The 23,997-nt window shown below is 37.5% G+C and overlaps 1 protein-coding gene across 1 annotated transcript in view; it reads right to left on the bottom strand.

Moving 5' to 3' along the window:
• Positions 1-291: 291 nt before the first annotated feature.
• Positions 292-23,997, bottom strand: part of LOC121368738 — a 24,810-nt gene continuing 1,104 nt past the window's right edge. Inside the window, exons 2-23 of the mRNA XM_041493486.1 lie at positions 22,780-22,856; positions 22,257-22,372; positions 21,854-21,943; positions 20,818-20,958; positions 20,298-20,419; positions 19,687-19,787; positions 18,556-18,635; positions 17,330-17,445; positions 16,582-16,706; positions 14,018-14,110; positions 12,988-13,160; positions 11,932-12,027; positions 10,862-10,990; positions 9,756-9,905; positions 9,284-9,368; positions 7,309-7,418; positions 6,450-6,606; positions 4,237-4,377; positions 3,678-3,863; positions 1,463-1,681; positions 1,041-1,157; positions 292-502 (exon numbers count right to left, since the gene is read on the bottom strand). Of these exons, the coding sequence (XP_041349420.1) occupies positions 375-502; positions 1,041-1,157; positions 1,463-1,681; positions 3,678-3,863; positions 4,237-4,377; positions 6,450-6,606; positions 7,309-7,418; positions 9,284-9,368; positions 9,756-9,905; positions 10,862-10,990; positions 11,932-12,027; positions 12,988-13,160; positions 14,018-14,110; positions 16,582-16,706; positions 17,330-17,445; positions 18,556-18,635; positions 19,687-19,787; positions 20,298-20,419; positions 20,818-20,958; positions 21,854-21,943; positions 22,257-22,372; positions 22,780-22,856 (2,752 nt within the window). The 3' untranslated portion in view covers positions 292-374. The remainder of the gene's footprint in view (positions 503-1,040; positions 1,158-1,462; positions 1,682-3,677; positions 3,864-4,236; positions 4,378-6,449; positions 6,607-7,308; positions 7,419-9,283; positions 9,369-9,755; positions 9,906-10,861; positions 10,991-11,931; positions 12,028-12,987; positions 13,161-14,017; positions 14,111-16,581; positions 16,707-17,329; positions 17,446-18,555; positions 18,636-19,686; positions 19,788-20,297; positions 20,420-20,817; positions 20,959-21,853; positions 21,944-22,256; positions 22,373-22,779; positions 22,857-23,997) is intronic.

Genomic DNA, 23,997 nt, shown 5'->3' with positions numbered 1-23,997 from the left:
GCCGTGGTATGTTATCCTGTCTGTGGGATGGTGCATATAAAAGATTCCTTGCTGCTAATCGAAAAGAGTAGCCCATGAAGTGGCGACAGCGGGTTTCCTCTCTCTATATCTGTGTGGTCCTTAACCATATGTCCGACGCCATATAACCGTAGAGTGCGTCGTTAAATAAAACATTTCTTTCCTTCCTTCCAATAGCCGATGATTCATTTTAAAATTAGTTCATGAACAAAGTTATGACCGTACAACAATAAATTCACGAATGCCAACACAATGAAGAAAACACAATTTACAATTCAAATTATGATTGTTTTTATAAACCTTTATTGTAGAACACATGGATACATCTACATTGCATTATGTTTTAATAACAGTATTCACACGACTGGTACTGTATGTGAAGATGCAGTCGGCCGGAAATGCGCAGTGACTGGGAATTGCCGATAACTACCGCATTTCCGCCAGTAGAATGTGGCTCGATCGAAACATTCGTTACTGCCAACGCCTGTGGATGAACAAATTATGAATTCCCTTTAAAATTATGTTTACCTGTAGTCCGTCCCATCATTATATGAAAATGTTTTGGTTTTGGGTTTGTTTTGGGGTTTTTTGGTTTTATGTTTTTTTGTTTTTTTGTTGTTGTTGTTGGGGGGGGGGGGGTTTGGGGGGGGGGGGGGGGTATTGTTGTTGGTTGTTTTGGGTTTTTTTTGTAAATAATTTCAATTTGGTTTGGCGTAAGAAGAAAAGTAAAAGTGTTTTGGAAATAAAAAACAAAAAACAAAACATTTCTGAGCCAACTTACAAATCAGTTAGCTCAGAAATACATAATTTGTAGTAAATTCCATAGCATGAAAAAAGGCGTTCTCTGTGGGACGGACTGTTAAGTGGTTAAAGCAAACTGTCAGACTTGACATCGAGACAATCAAATTGTTCACTGTACACGATGCACTCGCATTATAGGAAATTGGAGATGGATTATGCACATGAAATCCAACAATATAACATATATTTAAAAACACTTGTTTAGCAAGTAGTACAAGTACCTGTGTCTAGGTTTGTTGCTCCCCAAGCATCGTAGAAAAATTTGTGGTTCAAATTGGAATCGGCGGGACAGTTTTTGATTTGAATCCAGCAACCCCCTCCAGCGGTGCTCGTTTTACCTACATAATAATAATAATAATAATAATAATAATAATGATGATCATGATTATAACTAACAATATTAACACCACCACCACCAACAAAAACGCTAAATAATAATAATAATAATAATAATAATTATAATATAAGAAACATCAAAAGCAATAACAATACAGTCCAAACCGCCAATAATGGCCAAATAATTAACGTATCAAAACAGGCAAAATTCTATTTCATAACCAATCTATTTTTATACTGTACTGTATCTTGTAACTAACTTCACTTTGTCACTTAAACTTCATATTGTCACATAAACGTCACTCACCCGTTGGGCGGTACAGACTTGTGACGGGGAAGTCAGGGTCGGATCCACACCAAACCCATTCACCTCTAGCGCGATCGAGACATGCTTTTTCGTTATGAAGTCCGCCATGTTGCTCCCCGTAACTGTCTCGGTAGAGGGCACCACTACCGTGGTTGATCTTGTGTTTCGGACATCCGTAATCAGCAAAGTAGCAGCCTGTACCCGCAACCGTCATGGCGCCTATATTGAGATAATGAACACAATTTATTACTAATAATTTATAACCGTTTAATAAATATTGTAATATTTTTCTTCTTCACTTTTCTAATATTTGTTTTCAGCCCAGTGGCCCCTTTTCTTTGCTTTTCCATCTTCTTTCCATCTCATTTCTACTCGATTTGGAAGCTCCTGCAATTTTACAATATCTTTTACTGTTCACCATGGGCCCCGTTTTACGAATCGATCTTAGCGCTAAGATCAATTTAAGTGCATTCCCACCTCATTTACTAGGGATGATCTTAGCACTAAGATCAATTTAAGTGTATTCCCACCTCATTCACCAGGGGTGATCTTAGCGCTAAGATCAATTTAAGTGTATTCCCACCTCAATCACTAGGGGTGATCTTAGCACTAACATGGCTTCGTAAAACGGGACCCATCTCCACATTCTTGTCCTTATCACTCTAGCCAAGACAGCTGTTTTTCTCTTGCGACCACTAGTGCCACAGACCTGCCATTTCCCATTAGCTACAGCAGTGAGCTTAATCCGGCCAATTCAGCGAGTGTTCACTGGACATTATGGCAAAGACACATACCACTAAATCTATTCCAGTAGACGAAAATGTTAACCTGCGTGGTTAAAGCTGCTACATACAACATTTCATTGAACATATACATCATAATTTTTACTAAACCCCAAACACTCAACACTCCCACCACCACCACACACACCCAAAAAAAAAAGAAGAATAAAAAAAGAAAGATTTTCAACAAGAAAATCCAAATAGAAAACCCCCACTCAGCCTCAGATAAAAAGAAGGATTAAGCTGATAGTTTCAGATATGATGAGAAGAGTCTTTCACTATCCTAGTGCTGCACTAATGTGAATGGTACCTTGACACTAGTTCAAATTAAATATAACAGAAATGCACTAGTCAGACGAAACAACATAAGACAACAAGTGGCTTTCCTTAATGTGTCTTTCAAAGCTATGTGCACATCGAACTTTGACCCCGTTAGATATTTAATATATTGATACCTGCACGCACGTACTATCCGCGATGGTGCCGTGGATCAGACTAGCTTTGCTATAATCAGTGGAATAGGATGCCAGGTGGATGCTGAGAAGTATTTAGAATATGGTACATTAATGGCTTTACTACAGGAAAGTGTTTGAACAGGTCAGACGACAGTGGAAAACCCCTAAAAAGAATAGGGTTAAAACAAACCCGCAATCGTAAGACAATTTAACTGAAGAGGTTTTTTATATGAAGATAATAAGATCGATACACATAGGGTGGTACTTGAAAAACAATAATCAAAGTATGATCCAGCCTTGACGGAATGTTAACCACATGCTACAGCTTGGGGGTACATATCACCAAATCAAATCCTTTTGACAACAGTCAAATGCGGCTAAAATCTGGGAACAGAAAATTCACCCACAACTGATCATCTCTTTCGTTTTCTGATTTCATATAAATCAAGGCTACAGCATCTGCTTGATGGTTGCTTTTGACGCCCACACTCGGTTGGACAATGATACACTCACTTCACGACAGAGGTTCAAGAGTTGATTTAGCTGAAGACATTATCATAATCTTATCTGCTCCTACCGGTTCCTCATTACCAGCAAATGGTATTTATTGATCTCTTTGAAGATATAACAACACGTGTCATGACTTTTGATATACCTTTGGCGTCACATTGATCAATTAAGTGGTCATCATCTCTCCAGTGAGCCTAGAGAGGCTATTCACGTTATATTTTGTTTGGAGCCAGACAAAGAACACGAACTAGTACACATCAGTCATAAACAGGACAACAAGATCAATTTAAGTCATTGAGACTATGTGATGAGAACACTAAAATTGTTCCATAAAGATGGCGAAGTTTTCATGTGCTGTGATAGACACTTAGTTCAGTGGAAGTTGGTCAAGTTAAGAAGCTAAACCTCGGATTGAAACATGCTTCACATGTATATACGCAAATGCATGCACATCTACATGTATCTTACCTGTTGGTCCAAACACGGCGGTGACCGTGTGGTTGCTGGGTGAACCACAGTAATTCCATAACTTGGCAGCTCGCGCTAGACAAGCCTCCTGGTCCGTTCCAGAGTGTTCATGTTGTTCTCCGTAATGGTCTCGACTAGTGCCGCTCGTTGGATGGAGTGGACACCCAGTGATGATGAGCCAACAACCTGTCAAGTACATACGACATGACGTCTACAACCTATCAAATACAACGTTCAGTCTGCAGTCTAACAAATACAACACTATATCAAATATAACATTGAGCTTACACGCTGTCAAAAAGAATACAGAGTCAATAACCTGTCAAATACAACACTGAGTCAACATGTCAAATAGAACATTAAGTTTACAATCTGTAAAATACAAAACTGAATCTTTAACCTGTCACATAAACTCCAGTCGACGTTCCATTTGCACAGAAATACTTTAAATGTGATACATTATTAATATCTTCATTCGTGGGGGAATCCGAAAATGAGATACTGAACGGAGAATAGAGACTGTTGATAAAAAGGACAGATTATTTCCATCAAGGCGTACCATGGTTGGTAATCTCGGGATGGATGGTGTTTGGTCCTGACCCATCAGACAGGTAAGGTGTTTTCGGTGTCTTGGTAGCTGGGGCGACAGTGCCTTCACAAGGAGCCGGATGAGGTAACAGATGATGTGTATTGTGTTGACCTGTCAATATTGAATAGACAAGAACCTTTTTATCTACTGATTCACCAGAGACATTAAAAGCCACTGACACCCATTGACTTACCTGGAATATCACGTGTCATCAAATATCTACTGACTCGTCTGAAATACAAGATGTAATCAAATATCTACTGATTTGACTGAAATATGACACGTGATCAAATATCTACTGATTAGACTGAACTATCACACGTGATCAAATATCTACTGATTTCACTGAAATATCACACGTGATCACATATCTATTGACTTGACTGAAATATCACACGTGATCAAATATCTACTGACTTGACTGAAATATCACGTGATCAAATATCTATTAAATTGACTGAAATGTCACACGTGATCAAATATCTATTAACTTGACTGAAATATCACACGTGATCAAATATCTACTGACTTGACTGAAATAACACACGTGATCAAATATCTATTAACTTGACTGAAATATCACACGTGATCAAATATCTACTGACTTGACTGAAATAACACACGTGATCAAATATCTACTGACTTGACTGAACTATCACGTGATCAAATAACTATTAAATTGACTGAAATATCACACGTGATCAAATATCTACTGACTTGACTGAAATATCACACGTGATCAAATATCTATTAACTTGACTGAAATATCACACGTGATCAAATATCTACTGACTTGACTGAAATATCACACGTGATCAAATATCTACTGACTTGACTGAAATATCACACGTGATCAAATATCTACTAACTCATCTCAAATAATGTGTGGTCAAATATTTACTGGCTTGCCTGAAACATCATTGGAATCAAATATCTACCGACTATGGGATGTCATGCGTGAGCAAATATTTACTGACTCGTCTGAAATACCTCATGTAATGAAATACCTATGGACTCTCCAGAAATTTGACCAAATATGTACCATGAAATATCACATGCAATATAAGAATACGTCATGTATTGTCATGTGGGATTTAAAAAGAACAACCGAGGTTGTGGAAATTGTGACTTAAGCTCAAAAGGTGTTGCACATAGGAAGTTCTTTTTCTGTCCCACACGACCGCATATGATGAATTCTTTCTCTCTCATCAATTCGGAAAATAAACTGTCATTTTGCACAAAATAAGAAAAGAAAAAGCAACCTATTCATTTGACCATTTTATCTTAAACAAAAACTTATCTCATATTTGCCGTGTTTGTTTTATGTGCTAAACAAAACTTAACAATACAAGTTAGCAAGATAACCTTTGTAAGGCAGGTTTTAATCACAAAATATCAATCTGTAACTGTTGTCCAATAACCTTGCATTGTCATCTTGTCATATATTTTCAATGACAGGTTTAATAAATTTGTTTACCCCCCCCCCCCCCCCCCCCCGCCAATATTATTGGATATTGCAGGATAAAAAACAAAAACTTTTTTTTATTACAACAGATAACAGTTTTATCCTATTCAAGTCGAACGATTATTTGATAGAGTTAGCTCTCCTTGTTAAACGTAATAACGTTGTAGCGCATGAAAGCTATCTTTTCTAGGATTCACCAGAAAAATCAGATGCAACATTTTCTACTGATTGGTCTGAAATATCACGCGACCACATGTTTTCACATATGTAATGAATCGCCTGAAATATCAGTTTGATCAAATAGTTACTGACTCACCTCATATATCACATACGATCAAATATCTATTAACTCATTTCATATATCACATAATACATGTATGATCAAATATCTACTGACTCACCTCATATATCACATACGATCAAATATCTATTAACTCATTTCATATATCACATAATACATGTATGATCAAATATCTACTGACTAACTTCATATGTCACACAATATGATCAAGTATCTACTGACTCACTTCATATATCACATATGATCAAATATCTACTGACTCACCTCATATGTCACATACGATGGAATGTCTACTGACTCACCTCATATATCACATATGATCAAATATCTACTGACTCACCTCATATATCACATAATATGATCAAATATCTATTGATTCATTTGAAATATTAAACGTCATCAAATTTCTAGACTTGCCCGAATGTAAATAATATGGTCCGGTTTTGTGTTGCGGCCCAACTCTGTCCACACTGATTGGTTGAGGAACATTCTCACTGTTGGCCCAATCAGCTGCCAGACACCGCAGACGGAAGTCAGCATTCTTTGGAGACCAGAAGTCAGTTGGTGATCGTGACTAAAAATAGCATTTTTAATTTGATTAATGGCTTGTTACTGTCGGGGAAGCTCTTTTATTATCCAAGCAAGATAAAACTATCTGTCTATTTTCGGTTTCGTATTGTTTAACGCAAGTTACAGTATTAGTTAAAGTTTGTTTCATTTTACCACACCACTAGAGCTCATTTATTTATTAATCATCAGCTATTGAATGTCAAACATATGGTAATGTTGACATATAGTCTTAGAGAGGAAACCCGCTACATTTTTGTTTTCATTAGTAGATAGCGCACATATCATGGCCTTTGATACACCAATCGTTACGGTATCAGAGCTACACTGATGTCAATTTCACAAATCATATCTGCCGCAGTCTGTATTGTCTAATGACGTCACTAGTGTGCCATAACAATATTGTTATGACACAGGCCATAAAGATATCATGCATTAATACAATAATTGTGTTATCGTTATTAATAAACCATGTGGGTAATAAATATAAATATAAATATACACATACATGCATATGTACATCTCTCTCTCTCTCTCTCTCTCTCTCTCTCTCTCTCTCTCTCTCTCTCTCTCTCTCTCTCTCTCTCTCTCTCTCTCTGACACTCTGACATTCAACCACATATTATAGACATTCAGTGTCATGTCATGTGCACCAATGTTTCTTTCCTTATTTCATCAGTACATATCTCCTTTAAAAGTTAGTGCTTACATTATAGTTGTCGTGTGAATCAACATATGTTGGCTGCTGGATGCTGGGGCTGATGTTGTTGAACCGTATCCCTTTATGGTTGTAGTAGACGTTGTCATAAATCTGATTGCCTGAAATGATTGAGTATTTTGTCAATACATGATATTAAAATATGGATAATTTTTAAATGCCGTTGATAGAACTGAAGGATTTTTTTCCCACTATTTTTTACTGTCAAATGTATAAAATAATGTTCTTAAACTGGGATACCAGACCTTTAAAAATTGAACAAACGATTAATTGTTTTGCACGTTGTTCGCCACAAAAATAAAAAAACATGTAATTTTCTGGAACCCAATCGATATGCTATCAGTGGGAATGATAGTTTGGAGGTGGGGGGGGGGGGGGGGGGGCGTATTTATATTTATATGTACAAAAATACATGCTAAGTAACCATTTCTTCAGATTCGCAATTGAGCTATGAAGGTCTATTCTCTATCTGGAGCACATGAAAAGCCGTCTAAGAAAATATTTCTATCTTCAAAAATCCATTTATATAAAATGTACAGAAGGTTCGTTGTATTGTTTATATTATACATAGTAGGCTTGTAAGTAATTATATGTCCCATGATACTCCTTCGTTGTGGTTCGCCCAAGCACGATATACATACTAGTATTACAGTTTGAGTGGCATAGTTGGCTTTAAATATTTAAATCATTATTTGCATTATTGAACTGAACAATGTAGTTGTGGATGGAAGTGCCTTAGCTACTATATAATCAAGTTTTATATTGTATAGTTATATTCGTATTGTGTTTTTGACATTTACCATATTATGTAAAAATCACTCCCCACCATTATACTGTACATATTGTATATAGACAAGTATTTATTATATATGCTGATGAGTTGTAAAACTTAAGGAAATAAATTAACCTTGTAAACTTAAAAAATGTAAGGTGGAGAACGAGTGCAGGTTTACTAGATGGTATCTGAGCCTAATAACTACCCCAAGGATATTACCCGTTATTGCCTATTTTGTTCATCGGCCATTTCTAGCATATGGTTACAAAATAGGTTGAAACATAATCACCCCATATTGTCTAAACTTGAAGATAATCATTTAGCTTTCAGAGCATATATTGCCGAATGTTTACTGTTTTTGTTTTCAGTTGTACAACTCGCCGTTCGTATTTAATATATATATATATATATATATATATATATATATATATATATATATATTTAATAGGAAAACTTTTTTTATTATTATTTATTCATTTTTTCAGTACATGACATCCACATTTGGAATAACAGAAAACCTGATAAGACAGCAGTGTTAAAGATACATATTCTAAATATATGCATTCATATAATTATCACCAATATTAACCTTAGTATCAACTGTAACAATGTACTACTATTCTTGTCAGTTCTATATGAATATAACTCACATAGGCAAATAAAACTAAGTAGGGATTCAGACTTTTTTTATATTAATAAATTATTAATTTTCCTTTACGAGACATTAAGGTGTGCAGGAATGGAACTAGCTCTGGGCAAGCAATTCATTTCTCCAAATTATCTGTAAACCCAGTTATTTTCCCACAAAAAATCAATTACCTGTGTATCGTGAAATTATTTTGCCAATTTAAAATAATATTTGTCATTTAGCTTTTTAAATTCCCAGTAAGCTAGTTTGGTGGTTGCCAGAGCCAGCCCAGAGACCCACAAGTTCATCGTACGACTGTTGCTGAAACACTTTATGACAAATTGACCAAAATGTTATAAATTAGTCAAATTTACAAGTGGAAAAGGCAATTGCCTTAGTAATATAATAATAATCTGACAACTCCTTTTGAATCCAGTTTAAATCAGGCACATAAGCATTCAAATGACTTTTAAATATTAAGTGTTTAATAACAAGAACACTTGCATTAACAGGATCGTTAACAGGAAAACTTGTTGATGAGAATTATCAGTATATTCATGTACCTTCGGGAGCATATCGATTGCCCTGGTTTATAGCAGCCAACTTGGGATACCTGTCCTTCCATAATTGACTGGTATAGGGCACCGCCTTGAAAAACAAATAATTACTGTAGAAATGGTATACAGTCGAGGCAAATGAATTAAGAAGCACTAAAAAGCATTGAAAGAAATATTACAAGAACTGTTTTACACACACGCACGCACGCACCCGCACACACTAGACCATACACACACGTGCGCGTGTACACACAGACATACATGTATATGTTAATATGTACGCGCATTATCCGTTACCAAAATGTTTTAATCTAATTTCTTAAAGTAACTTTTGCAGTTGAAGTACGGCAAACCATTAGTATATGAAAAATTTTGATAATTCGTTTTGAAAGTAGACAATATAATTGAATCTTTTGAGTGATATGTATTAAGAATTAACATTGGTCTGAATGTTATAAATACGACGGAGACTACTAACCTTTAGTCGTGTATCGAGCGTGCCACTATTACGATTGCCGTGGGGCAGTCCCCGACCATCACACTGAAGTGATGACGACGTCGCATTGTAGAAGACGTTGTACCTGACTATGTTGTCTCTGCCTCCGCCTATGTTGGCATGAACTTCATTCTGTTATAACATAGTAAACTGTGTGATGTAATTAAGTAGTAGACCTTTAATGACTGACTGTGAATTGTTAATACAAGTCCAATTACGGAAACATCTTAAGATATGTTTTACAAGTTGATTAATCCCAGTAGTTAAAACTCATTATCAAATCCCCTCCTGCCACGGAACCCTCCACTGGCGAAGTCAGAGGTCGGATCCGTGGTGGGCGTGCCTGAACCTTCGTGGATATGGGCACGTTAAACGAGTTTCCATTCCATTCCATTATCAAATTTCACTTCCACATCATTTAAGATATTTTCACTTCAACGATCTACTCTTTAACATTTTTTGTTCTTTTGTTTAAAGGGACACACCTAGTTTTTAAACACTGAGGCATATTGTTTTACTATTATAGCCGTTTTTGATAACTGAAGTCATACTTTACTTAGTGGTTTAGATTATCAGTTTCCGTACATTCGAAGTGTTTTTGGTCATCCTGGTGTTTTTAATATAACAAAATGCATTTTTCATGTTTTTAAAAACGCACGTGCGTCTGAGAAGTAACAGTTATGGAGTCGAATTTTAGTCAATTTTTAGAGGGTATTTCACCATTTCAAAGTCACAGACTCGTATTTCACTCAATGTGTTAAAGGTTTGTAGATTAACTAAACTTAGTGTTAATTTTCACGGGTTGATACTAGTGTCTGTCCCTTTAATTAAAGTCCTGGAACAGTTATATTTGGATCATAGAATATCCATGTCGATGCATGTTACAAAAACTAAACATTAATTTATTTGATTAATTTCTTTTAATGTTTGTTTTTACAAAACGGAACTATGTTAAGCATTGGTTTTACATTATGAATCAACTTTGCATTAAATTTCGTTTAGATGTTTAAGTTAGTTTTTCACAAGTGTCAAATTCTAGCTCAATGAAGTGTACGAATATAAACTATAATAGGTAAACCTCTGCGTACGTCATAGAATACGTTGTGTTCGATGTTGACACTGGAGTATTGGTCGTCGAGCATGATGCCTCTAACTGTAGAGCCAGGCCAGTAACGTAACGTATGGTGAATGTAGTTGTAACGTATTACGTTACCTCTCTGAAACGTAATTATTACAAATGCAATTACAAATATCCTCCTCCACATGTTAGTACAGGTTATTACATTTCCTTCACCACTTGTCAGTCAAATGTACTAAAAAAATAGTATGTCTGTGAGCTCCAAGGCTTCAAATAAACAAATTGTATTGTACACATAGTCAATGATTTTGAGAAAACTACAATTACACAGGTAACAACTAGAACAACAACAACAACAACAACTACTACTACTACTACTACTACTACTACTACTACTACTACTACTACTACTGCTACTGCTACTACTACTACTACTACTACTACTACTACTACTACTACTACCACTGCTGCTGCTACTGCTACTACTACTACTACTACTGCTACTACTACTACTACCACTGCTGCTACTGCTACTACTACTACTACTACTACTACTACTACTACTACTACTTCTTCTCCTGCTACTACAAGCACTACTACTACTATTCGGACAGTTTTTACTACTTGTAGAAATTATATTTACACACGTCCAGTCTCTACTAAATCTCGAATTTGTGCGTTTATGTTTACATTCATCCAGGCTCTACTAAATCAAGAATTTGTGCGTTTATATTTACATTCGTCCAGTCTCTACTAAATCTAGAACTTGTGTGTTTATATTTACATCTGTCCAGTCTCTACTACATTTACTTCTAGAACTAGTATGTTTATCATTACATTCGTCTAGTCTCTACTACTTCTACTTCTAGAACTAGTGTGTTTATATTTATATTCGGCCACTCTTTACTACTTTTACGTCTATAACTAGTGTGTTTATATTTACATTCGTCCAGTATCTACTACGTTTACTTCTAGAACTAGTGTGTTTATAATTACTTCTACTTCTAGAACTAGTGTGTTTATAATTATATTCTTCCATTCTACTACTTCTACTTCTAGAACTAGTATGTTTATATTTACATTCGTCCAGTCTCTTCCAGCATGGACGGCGCCACAGTCGCTGGCGTTGACGCAGCTGTTCCAGATGTGGTTATATTCCATGACGTGGTCGTTGCCCTGTACATACAAATAGGTTACAGTTACATAACTTGGTTTACATCGCACTCTGTTTATGCATTCATATATAATACACAATATACTGCGAAACAAACATTTTCTCTAACACAAGTTTAAAGTTAGCTTGTTCAGACCCCAGGCTAGACGGCCGTGTATGTGAATCATCTCAAAGCATTTCATGTAGTACAGATACTGATGTGACATTTATCAAGGAGGTCACTTCAGTACCTGCTGCTGGCTTGTTAACACATGTTTGGCTCCAGTTTGATCAATTTTGGAAGTCCTGACATCCTATGTTATCGAGTTCCGTGCTCAAAGACTTGAATCGTAATTTTGTCCAATTATCAATACTAGAACAAAACGTGAATATAATCTGATTATACTGCATATTTGCACTCCACCATATAGCAGCGTACTCACACAATTGATAGCAGTGGACTACATTCCACCAGATAGCAGTGTACGCACACAATAATTGATAGCAATATACGTACACTCCACACGATAGCAGTGAACTACAATCCACCAGATAGCAGTGTTGTTACACTCCACCACATAGCAGTGTACCTACACTCCATCAGATAGCAGTGTACTTAAACTCCACCAGATAGCAGTTTACTTACATTTCATCAGATAACAGTTTACTTACGATCCACCAGATAGCAGTGCACTTACACTCCACCAGATAGCAGTGTACTTACACTCCACCAGATAGCAGTGTACTTACACTCCACCAGATAACAGTGTACTACCCTCCACCAGATAACAGCGTACTTGCACTCCACCAGATAGTTGTGTACTTACACTCCATCAGACAGCAGTGTACTTACACTCCACCAGATAGCAGTGTACTTACCCTCCACCAGATAGCAGTGTACTTACATTCCACCAGATAGCAGTGTACTTACACTCCACCGGATAGCTGTGTACTTACACTCCACCAGATAGCTGTGTACTTACACTCCACCAGATAGCTGTGTACTGGCCATCATGCATGTGATTATGACGTATCGTGTTGTGGACGCCATTACAGTCTATTCCATGCTTGCCAACAGCTCCCATTCTGCTGTACCACCATATATGATTGTCCTCGATCAGGTTTCCTGAAGGAGTCAGGGTTGAGCGAACTCCACCTACAAAATGTTAGTGAATGGTTAGTGCAGTAATGGTAGCACCATATTGAAGAACCAGGTTTTCCTGTACGAATGTTAAATAACATTTTGCTCGATTGATGACACCGATTGCTTTAGATAATTCCATTGCTCAATGCTCCTGTCTGACTATGCAGGGCAACATCTTTCGAGCTCATAATATAAACTGAAAAACTTTTTGTTTTGTTTAAGCGGGAAATGCAATATCATATTGCAGATGCTCCATCCCGACATGCACACAGGGAATATAATAATAATAATCTACTGTTTTAAGTACCTGTACGCATTGTGAATATTAATGGTGAACTCGTTAACACTGAGTATGCCCTTCACGTGAATCAATGCACGCTTAGACCGGCCTCGGTGGCGTCGTGGTTTGGTCATCGGTCTACAGACTGGTAGGTACTGGGTTCGGATCCCAGTCGAGGCATGGAATTTTTAATCCAGATACCGACTCCAAACCCCGAGTGAGTGCTCCGTAAGGCTCAATGGGTAGGTGTAAACCACTTGCACCGACCAGTGATCCATAACTGGTTCAACAAAGGCCATGGTTTGTGCTATCCTGTCTATGGGAAGCGCAAATAAAAGATCCCTTGCTGCCAATCGGAAGAGTAGCCCATGTAATGGCGACAGCGGGTTTCCTCTCAAAATCTGTGTGGTGGTCCTTAACCATATGTCTGACGCCATATAACCATAAATAAAATGTGTTGAGTGCGTCGTTATATAAAACATTTCTTTCTTTCTTTCTATGCACGCTTAGACACGAAGTCATATAAAGTTTATCACACATCGAATGAAGTAACTCCTTTAGATATTCAAATATCACTAAATACATTTACCTGATATGTAAATACCACCATCCCCGTGATGAATTTCACACCTCGATATAGTAATGGATCTGCTGTCACCGCCAAGCGATATGCCAACAGCACCTGTAAATATATATATCCTTCACACGTTGACAGACGACGTCCGTATTACAACATGATAAACCACACTGTTACTTCTACAGAACTTGGTATCTCAAAATACTGCCACAACAGAACATATGACAGCACACTATTGTCACAATAGAACAAAGTTTGCTTTGTTTAACGACACCACTAGTGCACATTCGTTCCCCATATCCTAGACCACTTTTACCAATAGCAGTATGTTAGACACCAAGTAGCCATAGCTTATAAATATACAGAAAGGACCACATTTCTTGCTAGTACTGGTGCTGGCAGCAGGTTTCGTTCCCCATATCCTAGACCACTGTTACCAATAACAGTATGTTAGACACCAAGTAGCCATAGCTTATAAATATACAGAAGGGTCGTTTAATACATTTTTTCCTTTCTTTTTATTTTTTAATTTCCATCAACAAGGTTAATTGCTGGTTGTATCGGTTTAAAAAAAAAAAAAAAAAAAAAAAAAAACAACAATATTACTACTCAAAAGAATTTAAGGGTCAAACATTTATAACCAAATAAGTTTCAGAGTGTATTAGATTGATGATGTAAACTACACCAAAAATTTAATTTATTGTTCCATATTTACAAAACCCCACAAATAAACGTCACTGTATACAAGAAAGTCACATGACATGCTGTCAAAGTAGAAGGTTGTCAAACATGGATTTTACACATTAGAAAATTCGTTTAATAGTGTGTGAATCCACCCCTGGCGCGAATACACTCGACACATCGTTGCCTCATGCTGTTGATCAGACGTCTGAAGAACTCTTGGGGAATGGCCTGCCACTCTGCCATAAGAAGTTGACCCAGATCATGAAGGTTGGCCGGAGGGGCATGGTTATCCCGAACTCTCCTGCCTAATTCGTCCCAGGCGTCTCTATTGGGGCCAAGTCAGGCGAATATGCTGGCCAATCCATCCTGGCGATACCTTGTTGTCTGAGAAAGTCCGTTACCACCCTGGCGCGGTGGGGTCTGGCATTGTCATCCTGCAGAACTGCCCCGCCGCCAATCTGCTGAAGGCCTGGGAGAACCAACGGCCGGATAATCTCATTCAGATAGCGGATTCCATTCAGACTGCCATCCACCACATAGAAGGGGGTCCTGTGGTGGACAGAGATGCCGCCCCACACCATGACGCTGCCACCACCGAACCGGTGACGTTGTCTAACGTTAACTTCAGCGAAGCGCTCCCCAGGACGTCTGTAGACACGAACCCGACAGTCGTTGAACTGGAGACTAAACCTGGACTCATCAGTGAACATCACTCGACCCCACTGAACACGTTGCCACCGCAGATGAAGTGTGCACCAGTGACGTCTGGCCGTTCTGTGACGTGGTAGGAGTGGTGGTCGAACAACCTGAAGACGGCAGCGTAGATTACTGGCTCTCAGACGATTGCGTATGGTTTGATCAGACACTCGAGTTCCAATCGCAGTCCGCAGATTGTCACGTAATCGGCGTGCAGTGGTTGTGCGTTGATGTAGAGCCATATTGGTGATGTAGCGGTCCTCTCTATTTGTAGTGCTTCGGGGTCTTCCCGAACGTGGACGATTTTGAACAGAATTCGTTGCTTGGTACCGTTGCCACAGTCGGCCAACGACACTCTGACTGACACCAAGTCTCAGAGCAACATTTCTTTGCGTATTGCCATCCTGAAGCCAAGCAATAGCCCTTCCTCGATCTTCGATAGTTAGTTGACGTCGTACCATTGTCGAATTTGGAGTGTGCACCGTACACGAACGCAAACTCCAATTATACGGAAATTCAGCATTGGGAACATGGAATACACATGCAAAGCGTGCAAATGAAGCGCTTAGATGAACACGTGAAAAAGCAAGTTATGGGCACTTAGCAGACCTTTCGCTTTCGCCCTAATTTACGTGCAAATGTAAGCATGTTTTCGCCATTAGAACTAGTCGACAGTGTCAATGACAGTGGATTTTAATTCATTTATGGGTTGCTTAGACCCACTTTCGTCAAAATGGAACAATACCATGCGTGACATTATGGTCTAGCTAATATAATTGACATTCAGAAAATAATGTCGAAAATATCGTCTGACCCTTAAATTCTTTTGAGTAGTATATATATATATATATATATATATATATATATATATATATATATATCATTACTTGATATTCCCATTGGCCTAATAAACTGAAGTGTTTCTAACATTTTGTTAAGGGGCCGTCCATAATTTTCAACATTTCCACGAGCGTACAAACCGCACGCTGGGGGGGGGGGGGGGGGGGGGTTAAGGGGCCAGCGTACACTTTTTTTTAAATGAAAAATAAAGATCAACATTTTTCATTTGGGACGCACTCACACATTTTATTGGGGGGGGGGGGGGGGGTGGAAGTGTACGGTTTATACGCTAGTGAAAATGTTGAAAATTATGGACGGCCCCTAATAAGAATCGTTTATAGTTCTGAATAATGTACCTGTGTTTTTAACTTCCATGAGTAGGAACTTGATGTTGTGGACAGAATTGGCTTTGAATCCGAAATATCGACATGCCTCGATGGAGAAATCGTAAAACACCAAATTATTCACTCCAGAATCCATGCTAGTAAGAAAGTGAACAGCATGAGTCGTTGGATACATTTGTTAAGACACCTTTACCAATGATCGACATTGTTACTGATAGGGATGGGTGTGTAGCAGCCGGCGTATGGGTTTACAACTGTTGGTCAAGGTATATATATTCCATATTGTTAAAACAAAACAAATCTTATTTGTTTTCTCCAAAGATTATTGTGTATATAATAAAAATACATTTAAAGTATTTTCTCGTCAATAGAATATAGCATCAGAGATACGTTGATGGTGTCACTTCACAACTGTGTCATTTCATTTCCTTTAATAATTTTGCGAATATCAAATCATGTTGCAAAAGCACGCTCGTGAAAATAAATTGTATATCCTATTTGTGAACTACTAAAAATAGAGCTCCCTACGTATATCCTTTTGTCTAGTTCACAAATTTGCAATCCAGCTGAATTAATTATTATGAAACTGGCTGGACAAATGTAAATTTACCAATCGAAATAACGCGCAGCACTCAATGAAGGCATTCGGCAGTTAGTTATCGCTGCCCATCAAGTGGAGGAAACGCCGAGTGCGTTGTAAAAGTAGGTATGGCGGACAGATTTGATTGTAAATTTGTGTACCTTTGACATGGTCACTAACCTTATGCAAGTTCCAATCAGCGAGGCGTAAACAACGTCCGAGTTGCTAATGCGTCCCGATGGTGTATTGGGCCAGACGTATAAGTCACCCGTGGACCGATCGATGTAAGACTCTCCCTAGGAATACGCATGTCTGTGTTAGTAATTTAAATCTACAGCAGCAACACCTATCAGTTTCGAATTTTCTTTATCACATACATGAAACCTTACAATGAATTTATGATTATTAAAATCATTAATTCACAACGCAGCTATCTACCAGTGAAAGAACTTTCTGCGTTTGGAAGATTGCATCTTCAGTTAAAAATCATTCAGCTGGTAAGTGTTTCATTTGTTACTGATTATTGGGGACAAAGGAGCGTTTGTGGTGGCAGAGCCATCGGTCAAATTCAAGATGGTGGTTATCACCAATCAGACTTCATTGTATCAGACCAATATTTATCTGAAATAAGGAAACCAAAATGTTCTCTATACCAAATTCCAATCTCACCGTTGTAGTTCAGAGTACGAATTATGAGATAGATAATTTGATATCATTGCGGCCACATTAAATTCAAAATGGCATCCGTATATTCTATGAACACCATGTGTGATCCAGTCGTTTTTAAAGGCATACTGTCACAGATTTAAGGACCTGTTTGTGTGTTGTGTGTGTGTGTGTGTGTGTGTGTGTGTGTGTGTGTGTTTAACTAATTCAAATGTTGCTGACTTTATATATTTTTTACACATGCAACATAATGAAATTTTATAATCAGACCAATCTAAATCATAGCATCACTTTACATGTTAACATATCTTGACAGCCAGATGACGTACGGGCTCATCAAAATCATTAAAACAAGTGGAGTATGGTGGTTAAGTAAATGGTTGAATAAAGTACAGAGAGAGGGAGAGAGAGAGAAATAGAGAGAGAGAGAGAGAGATAGAGAGAGAGAGAGATACTTAATACTTTGCTAGGCCAGACAAAAGATGATTTACGGGCTGTGACACAACATGTTGATGACAGACAGATTTTCTGCAAAATGAAACTATACGAGCTGCAGAGATGCAAAGCACACAAATGTAGGATGACAAACAGACAGACAGATGATTAAAACTTATTTCAAAGTTTCTGACTACAATTTTTTGACAGACAGACAGACATAATAACTTACATGGCTTTCCAGCTCACACATGTTGATGACAGACATACAGACACACAGACTAACAGACAGACAGATGACTCACTGGCTCATCCAGCTCACACAACATGTTGATGACTCTAAAATATCCTCCCTGTCTTGCATATCCACCTTCAGGAAGGCTACCTAAATACACATATTCAGATTTGATTATAAGTAGGCAATCACATATACTTTTGGTTCTCACTATTTTAGTTACATTTGGTAGGTCAAGTGAATTTTATATTTATGGTTTGTTATAAGTATATAGACCGATACTGATTAGTCTTTTTAGTGTGTATAAATAATAGCAAGGCAATGCATTTTTATTCTTCTCATCAATTTAGTCATACTGCTACATACAGCCAGATTTCCAAAACGATAGTAAAAAATGCAGTTAATCAAACGCACCAAAAGCCGAATATTTAATTGTAAATGCCCTTTAATGCAAATGAGACCTGGCTCAATATACGTTGTTTATTGTAACTCGATCAACTGATAAAAACAGTTCTGACTCATATGTGTTTCAGTTATAGCATTCTTACTTCTTTTTGTTTCTCTTTTCTTTTTCTTTTTTTTTTGATTTTTGATTTTGAAATTATTAAAGTGACTTTTATCGGGTACAGCAAATTTATAATACTAAAAATCTAATTGTCAAAAAAACCCATTACATTTTAGAATAGATAATGGGCCGAATTTATGAAGCGTGTTTTTCTTAAACGCAGGTGTTAAAGCATTATACATGCATGTAGATAGACGTGTGTAAGACATAAACAGGCTTTGTAAATTCAGTTCAATGTGTTTAACATAATCAAATCATATCAGACGTGAATGGTCTAAAACTATATTTATCACGTGGCCTATTTTAATTACTTGGAATTATCACAGATTCTGTCAAATAATGACTAGCATTTCAGTGATATTAAAACTTAAGATGTGCTGGAAGTGATTGTTATCGACCTTACTTAATTTTTTAAAAACATTACCAAATATAAAATGCATGTGTAAGTGACTGTATATCTAGATTAGTTCAGGCATGCTACGTTTCGTCCGGCACATAAGAGGAAGTGCCAGTGATACAGAACATTATGTTCAGTTTCATGAAGTTTTAAATCTTTTTTGAAACGTCACTTCAAAGGATTTAACATGAATCTGTCTGAGGAAACATTCCCTCATCATGACAGTCTGAAGTACTTACCTATTCTCAATCCAAATCTAGGATTATTTGCCAATGTCATCGTTTTACTGTGTGCGTCTATATTCGTGACTTGGACTGCGTCATCTGCCCACCCCCAGTACCTAGCAGATTAACAGAAAAAAGAGGCTATAATAGCTTGGCATGGTGCGTACAGTACAATTATAGAAGAATATCAAAAACAATATTCAATAAATAAATGTTTATCAATAATAGCTAACCAAATGAGAATACCAAGACCAGTTCAGGTCCAATGTAGACGGATACCTATATATCAATATGGTACGGGCTATCTTGCCTGTAGCGAAATGTATATAAAAGACTCATTACTGCTAATTCATTGTATATAAAAGACTCATTGCTGCTAATTCATTGTTTTTCTCTCGTCGATTATTTATTGACTTTGAGTTGAACAGCTCATTAGTAAAACACAAATAAAGTGAACAGTGACATATAGTATTAAACAGTATAAATCAACACATGTACTAGGAGAAAGCAAACAGTATATTCTAAATAGTATTTATCATGTATGTGGCATTGTATAAAAATGATTTAATTCATTCACTAACTCAATCACTCGCTCAGATCTTATTGAATATAGCGTGCTCCCTCACCAGTATCCATACGCCCACGGCTCCTTCTCATGAACCCAGTTGGAATCCCTGTTGCCCACATCAGAGTATGTAAATCTCTTGCCTTGAGCTCCATCTAACACTGTCTTGATGTTGATGAAACCCTTGAAATTAGAAATATAAGCACATTTGTTTGTTCAGCTATACGCATGCTCGCGTACACACACACGCACGCACACACACAAATACACATAACTGGAAATAAGTTAAAACAATATTGAGTTCTGTGCTTATGTATCTTCTCCATCTTCTTTATTTGTACTGAGTATGCTTTGAATTCTGCCTGTTTGACAGTATACTCTGGAAATCGCATGCAAAATGATTTGACAGGATGTGTTTCACCTGTTAAAGTAATTCCATTTGAAATTCAAGTTCAAACTCATTCGTTAATCATTTTCGTTTGGACAAATTACCTACAATCGCTTTCTTACATTTCATTTTGAATTGACTAATAAGAGAGTTGATTGTTTAGCTGACTAATTGATGAAATAACACGGTCTACCTCGTTTGGCCACTGCGCGAATCTTGTTGGATTCCCGTTGATGAAGAGTTCAAGAGGCGCAGTTCGAGTGCTGCCGAAACCAAACCTGGACACGTGACCATAATCCGTGATACCAGCATCAGGCAGGTGAACCTTGACCACCTGAATATTGAATTTAACACTTTACCTGAATATTGAATTTAACACTTTACCTGAATATTGTATTTAACACTTTATCTGAATATGTAATAGTTATATCCACACTTTACGAGGTGTATCAGTGAATATCCTTACAGTTTTGGTCGTGGGTCCTCCGAGACTTCGTTCGTCTCACGACCAAAACTGTTGGGATATTCACTGATACACCGAGTAAGTGTGTGTATAACTGACTTATACCCCACTTTAGGTCGAGTGAATTATTATATCAGGTCTATGACAAACATGATCAACAACTGTAAAGTAATTAACATGAAACGAAAATAACGTAGACGAGACATAGTCACACACACACACACACACACACACACACACACACACACACACACACACACACACTTTTCTATTGAATTTATTTTTCGTCAAACACCTTTAACACTTAGTGATTTCGTCTGAAAATATTTAAATTTAATACTTGTTTATTAGGTTATTATATATCGTAGTCACACACAATTTTGGGATGACATAGCCATGGCTCTATTTTGTACATATACGATGAAGTTTTGTTTTATATATTACAGCTATATTACAGCAGCATTTTGACATTAGTGTAAGCTCTTTTGAAATGTTCAGACATTGTTAAAAAAACTGAAAAATGCTATATTTACATTAGATAATAGTTTTGTAATAAATTCACCAATCAAAAATAATATAGCCCTCCCCCCGAGAGAGGAGAGACAGACAGAGAGATAGGCCTCCCCCACCCCTGAGAGAGAGAGAGAGAGAGAGAGAGAGAGAGAGAGAGAGAGAGAGAGAGAGAGAAGAAGAGAGAGAGCTTGTGGCTGTGTCGATTAGACGTGTTGCGTTTTAACATCTACATGAAATTATTCCAGATTTTTACCTTGTTCCTGGCTACTTGTGGCAGACGCTGTTGTTCAGTGTGGTCAGTCACGTGATGGAACAGAGAGCTGTCAATTCTCTTGCCGCCAGTCTGAATGATGGAGATAATTTACAGTTCAAATATCCTTGTTTGGGTGTTCTCATAGGCTGAGGTAATTTACACAGCAATGCCATGTATAACCTTTGTTACAACATCCATTTTGTTTTTTAAAAAGCTTTAAAATAATGGTAGAATTTATAGAAATAGAAATTTGCATGACATATTATTGTATACAAATAAAAAGGCAGCAAACGAATACAAATGGAAAAGAAGAGAAAGATCAATAATAACGAAAGACGAAGAAAAGCGAGAACAAGATAAACATGAAATTGAAAAGACAATGGACATGAAATACTTCACCCACAACGTGTACTTCCTGATGTTTGTAAGCCCGGAAAGTGACTGGGTGTGAGTAGCCATGCGTGAAGTGAAGAGTGGAACTCAGATCGTGGTACCCTGCCAGAAGTTCGACGAACACAGCTGAGGAAAGAAAACAATGTGTTTTAAACATAACACTTTTTCATTATCTTCAACATTTCACAAAGTGTTGTATAACAAATAACTTACTAAAAGACAACAGTACAAAGTCAAAGTTTGAATGTTATATGGACTGAGATTAGGACGTAGTATGTGCGCGCGCGCGTGTGTGTGTATGTGTTATTTGATAACACTTTTTCATTTATCTTCAACATTTCACAAAGTGTTGTATAACAAATAACTTACTAAACGACAACAGTACAGTCAAAGTTTGAATGTTATATGGACTGAGATTAGGACGTGTGTGTGTGTGTGTGTATGCGCGCGCGCGCGTGTGTGTGTGTGTTGTTTTCGTTATTAAAATACAAAGCTTTTACAGTTTGCGATGAATGATTACAGAATAAGCTTACTGTTGCCTTTGATGCCATTTTCATCAAGCTTTTGTCTGGCTTTATCGAGAGTTTTTAAAGGACGAGTTTCATCCAATCTGTAAAAATAAGAAACTTTATCAGGAATATTGCAAGATAAACAATACCATCTTTCAAAAGCAACACGTTTTGTTATTGAGTTACGAGCATCTTTGTTTTGTACATGAAATATAAATTGTTTTCAGCATTAATAAAACTTATTTACATAAACAAAATGTCATACTTCAGTTACATTCGTGGTATACTGATATCATTAACAGTCGTTATTTGGTATTTTAATAATTCATTTAACCGAAAAGGAGAGCGAGAGAGAGAGAGAGAGAGAGAGAGAGAGAGAGAGAGGAGAGAGAGAGAGAGAGAGAGAGAGAGGAGAGAGGGAGAGGGGAGGGCAGGGAGGGAGAGCTTAGGAGAGAGGGGGGGAGAGAGAGAGAGAGAGAGGGAGAGAGAGAGAGAGGAGAGAGACAGGGGACAGAGAGACAGAGGAGGGAGACAGGGAGGGGGGCAGGCAGGGGTGAGGAGAGAGGAGAGAGAGGGAGATAGAGAGAGAGGGAGGAGAGAGAGAGAGAGGGGGAGCGCAGACACACACAGACAGACAGGGACAGACGGGGGGCCAGAGACAGATAAACAGTACGGAGACAGAGAGAGAGAGAGAGAGAGATGAGAGAGATGAAGAGGAGAGAGAGAGGGAGAGAAAGATGGAGAGAGAGGGGATACTCCCAGAGAGAGACAGATAGGGAGGGAGAGGGAGAGAGAGAGGGAGAGAGAGAGGGGGAGACACAGACAGACACAGACAGAGAGACAGACAGACAGAGACAGATAGACAGGCAGAAACAGACAGACAGACAGAGAGAGACAGACAGATTGGGTGATGTTTGTCCCACAATAATTATATTGATTTATTTAGTTTATTTATCTATCAACCACTGGCGTAAACAGGATTTAATATCGGGAGAGGGCACCCAAACAAACTTACACCCTAATAAGAGTTCTGTTATGATTGTAAGATAGATTAAAATATAGCTATTAATACCTATGCGTACGTACATCATACACCGTTACCATTAGTGGCTTTGCAATACCGAACTGCTTTCATAAACCCTGTCATGGATTTTTATCATTTAAAGGGACATTTCTGAGTTTGCTGAATTGTAAAATGTTTCCGATTAATAAAAATATTTCTACAATTAAACTTACATATTA

The sequence above is a fragment of the Gigantopelta aegis genome, chromosome 3, assembly GCF_016097555.1.
Source record: "Gigantopelta aegis isolate Gae_Host chromosome 3, Gae_host_genome, whole genome shotgun sequence".
Classification (NCBI taxonomy): Eukaryota; Metazoa; Mollusca; class Gastropoda; order Neomphalida; family Peltospiridae; genus Gigantopelta; species Gigantopelta aegis.
Note: the sequence above shows the minus strand (reverse complement) of the source record. Positions and strands in the feature narration are given on the sequence as shown.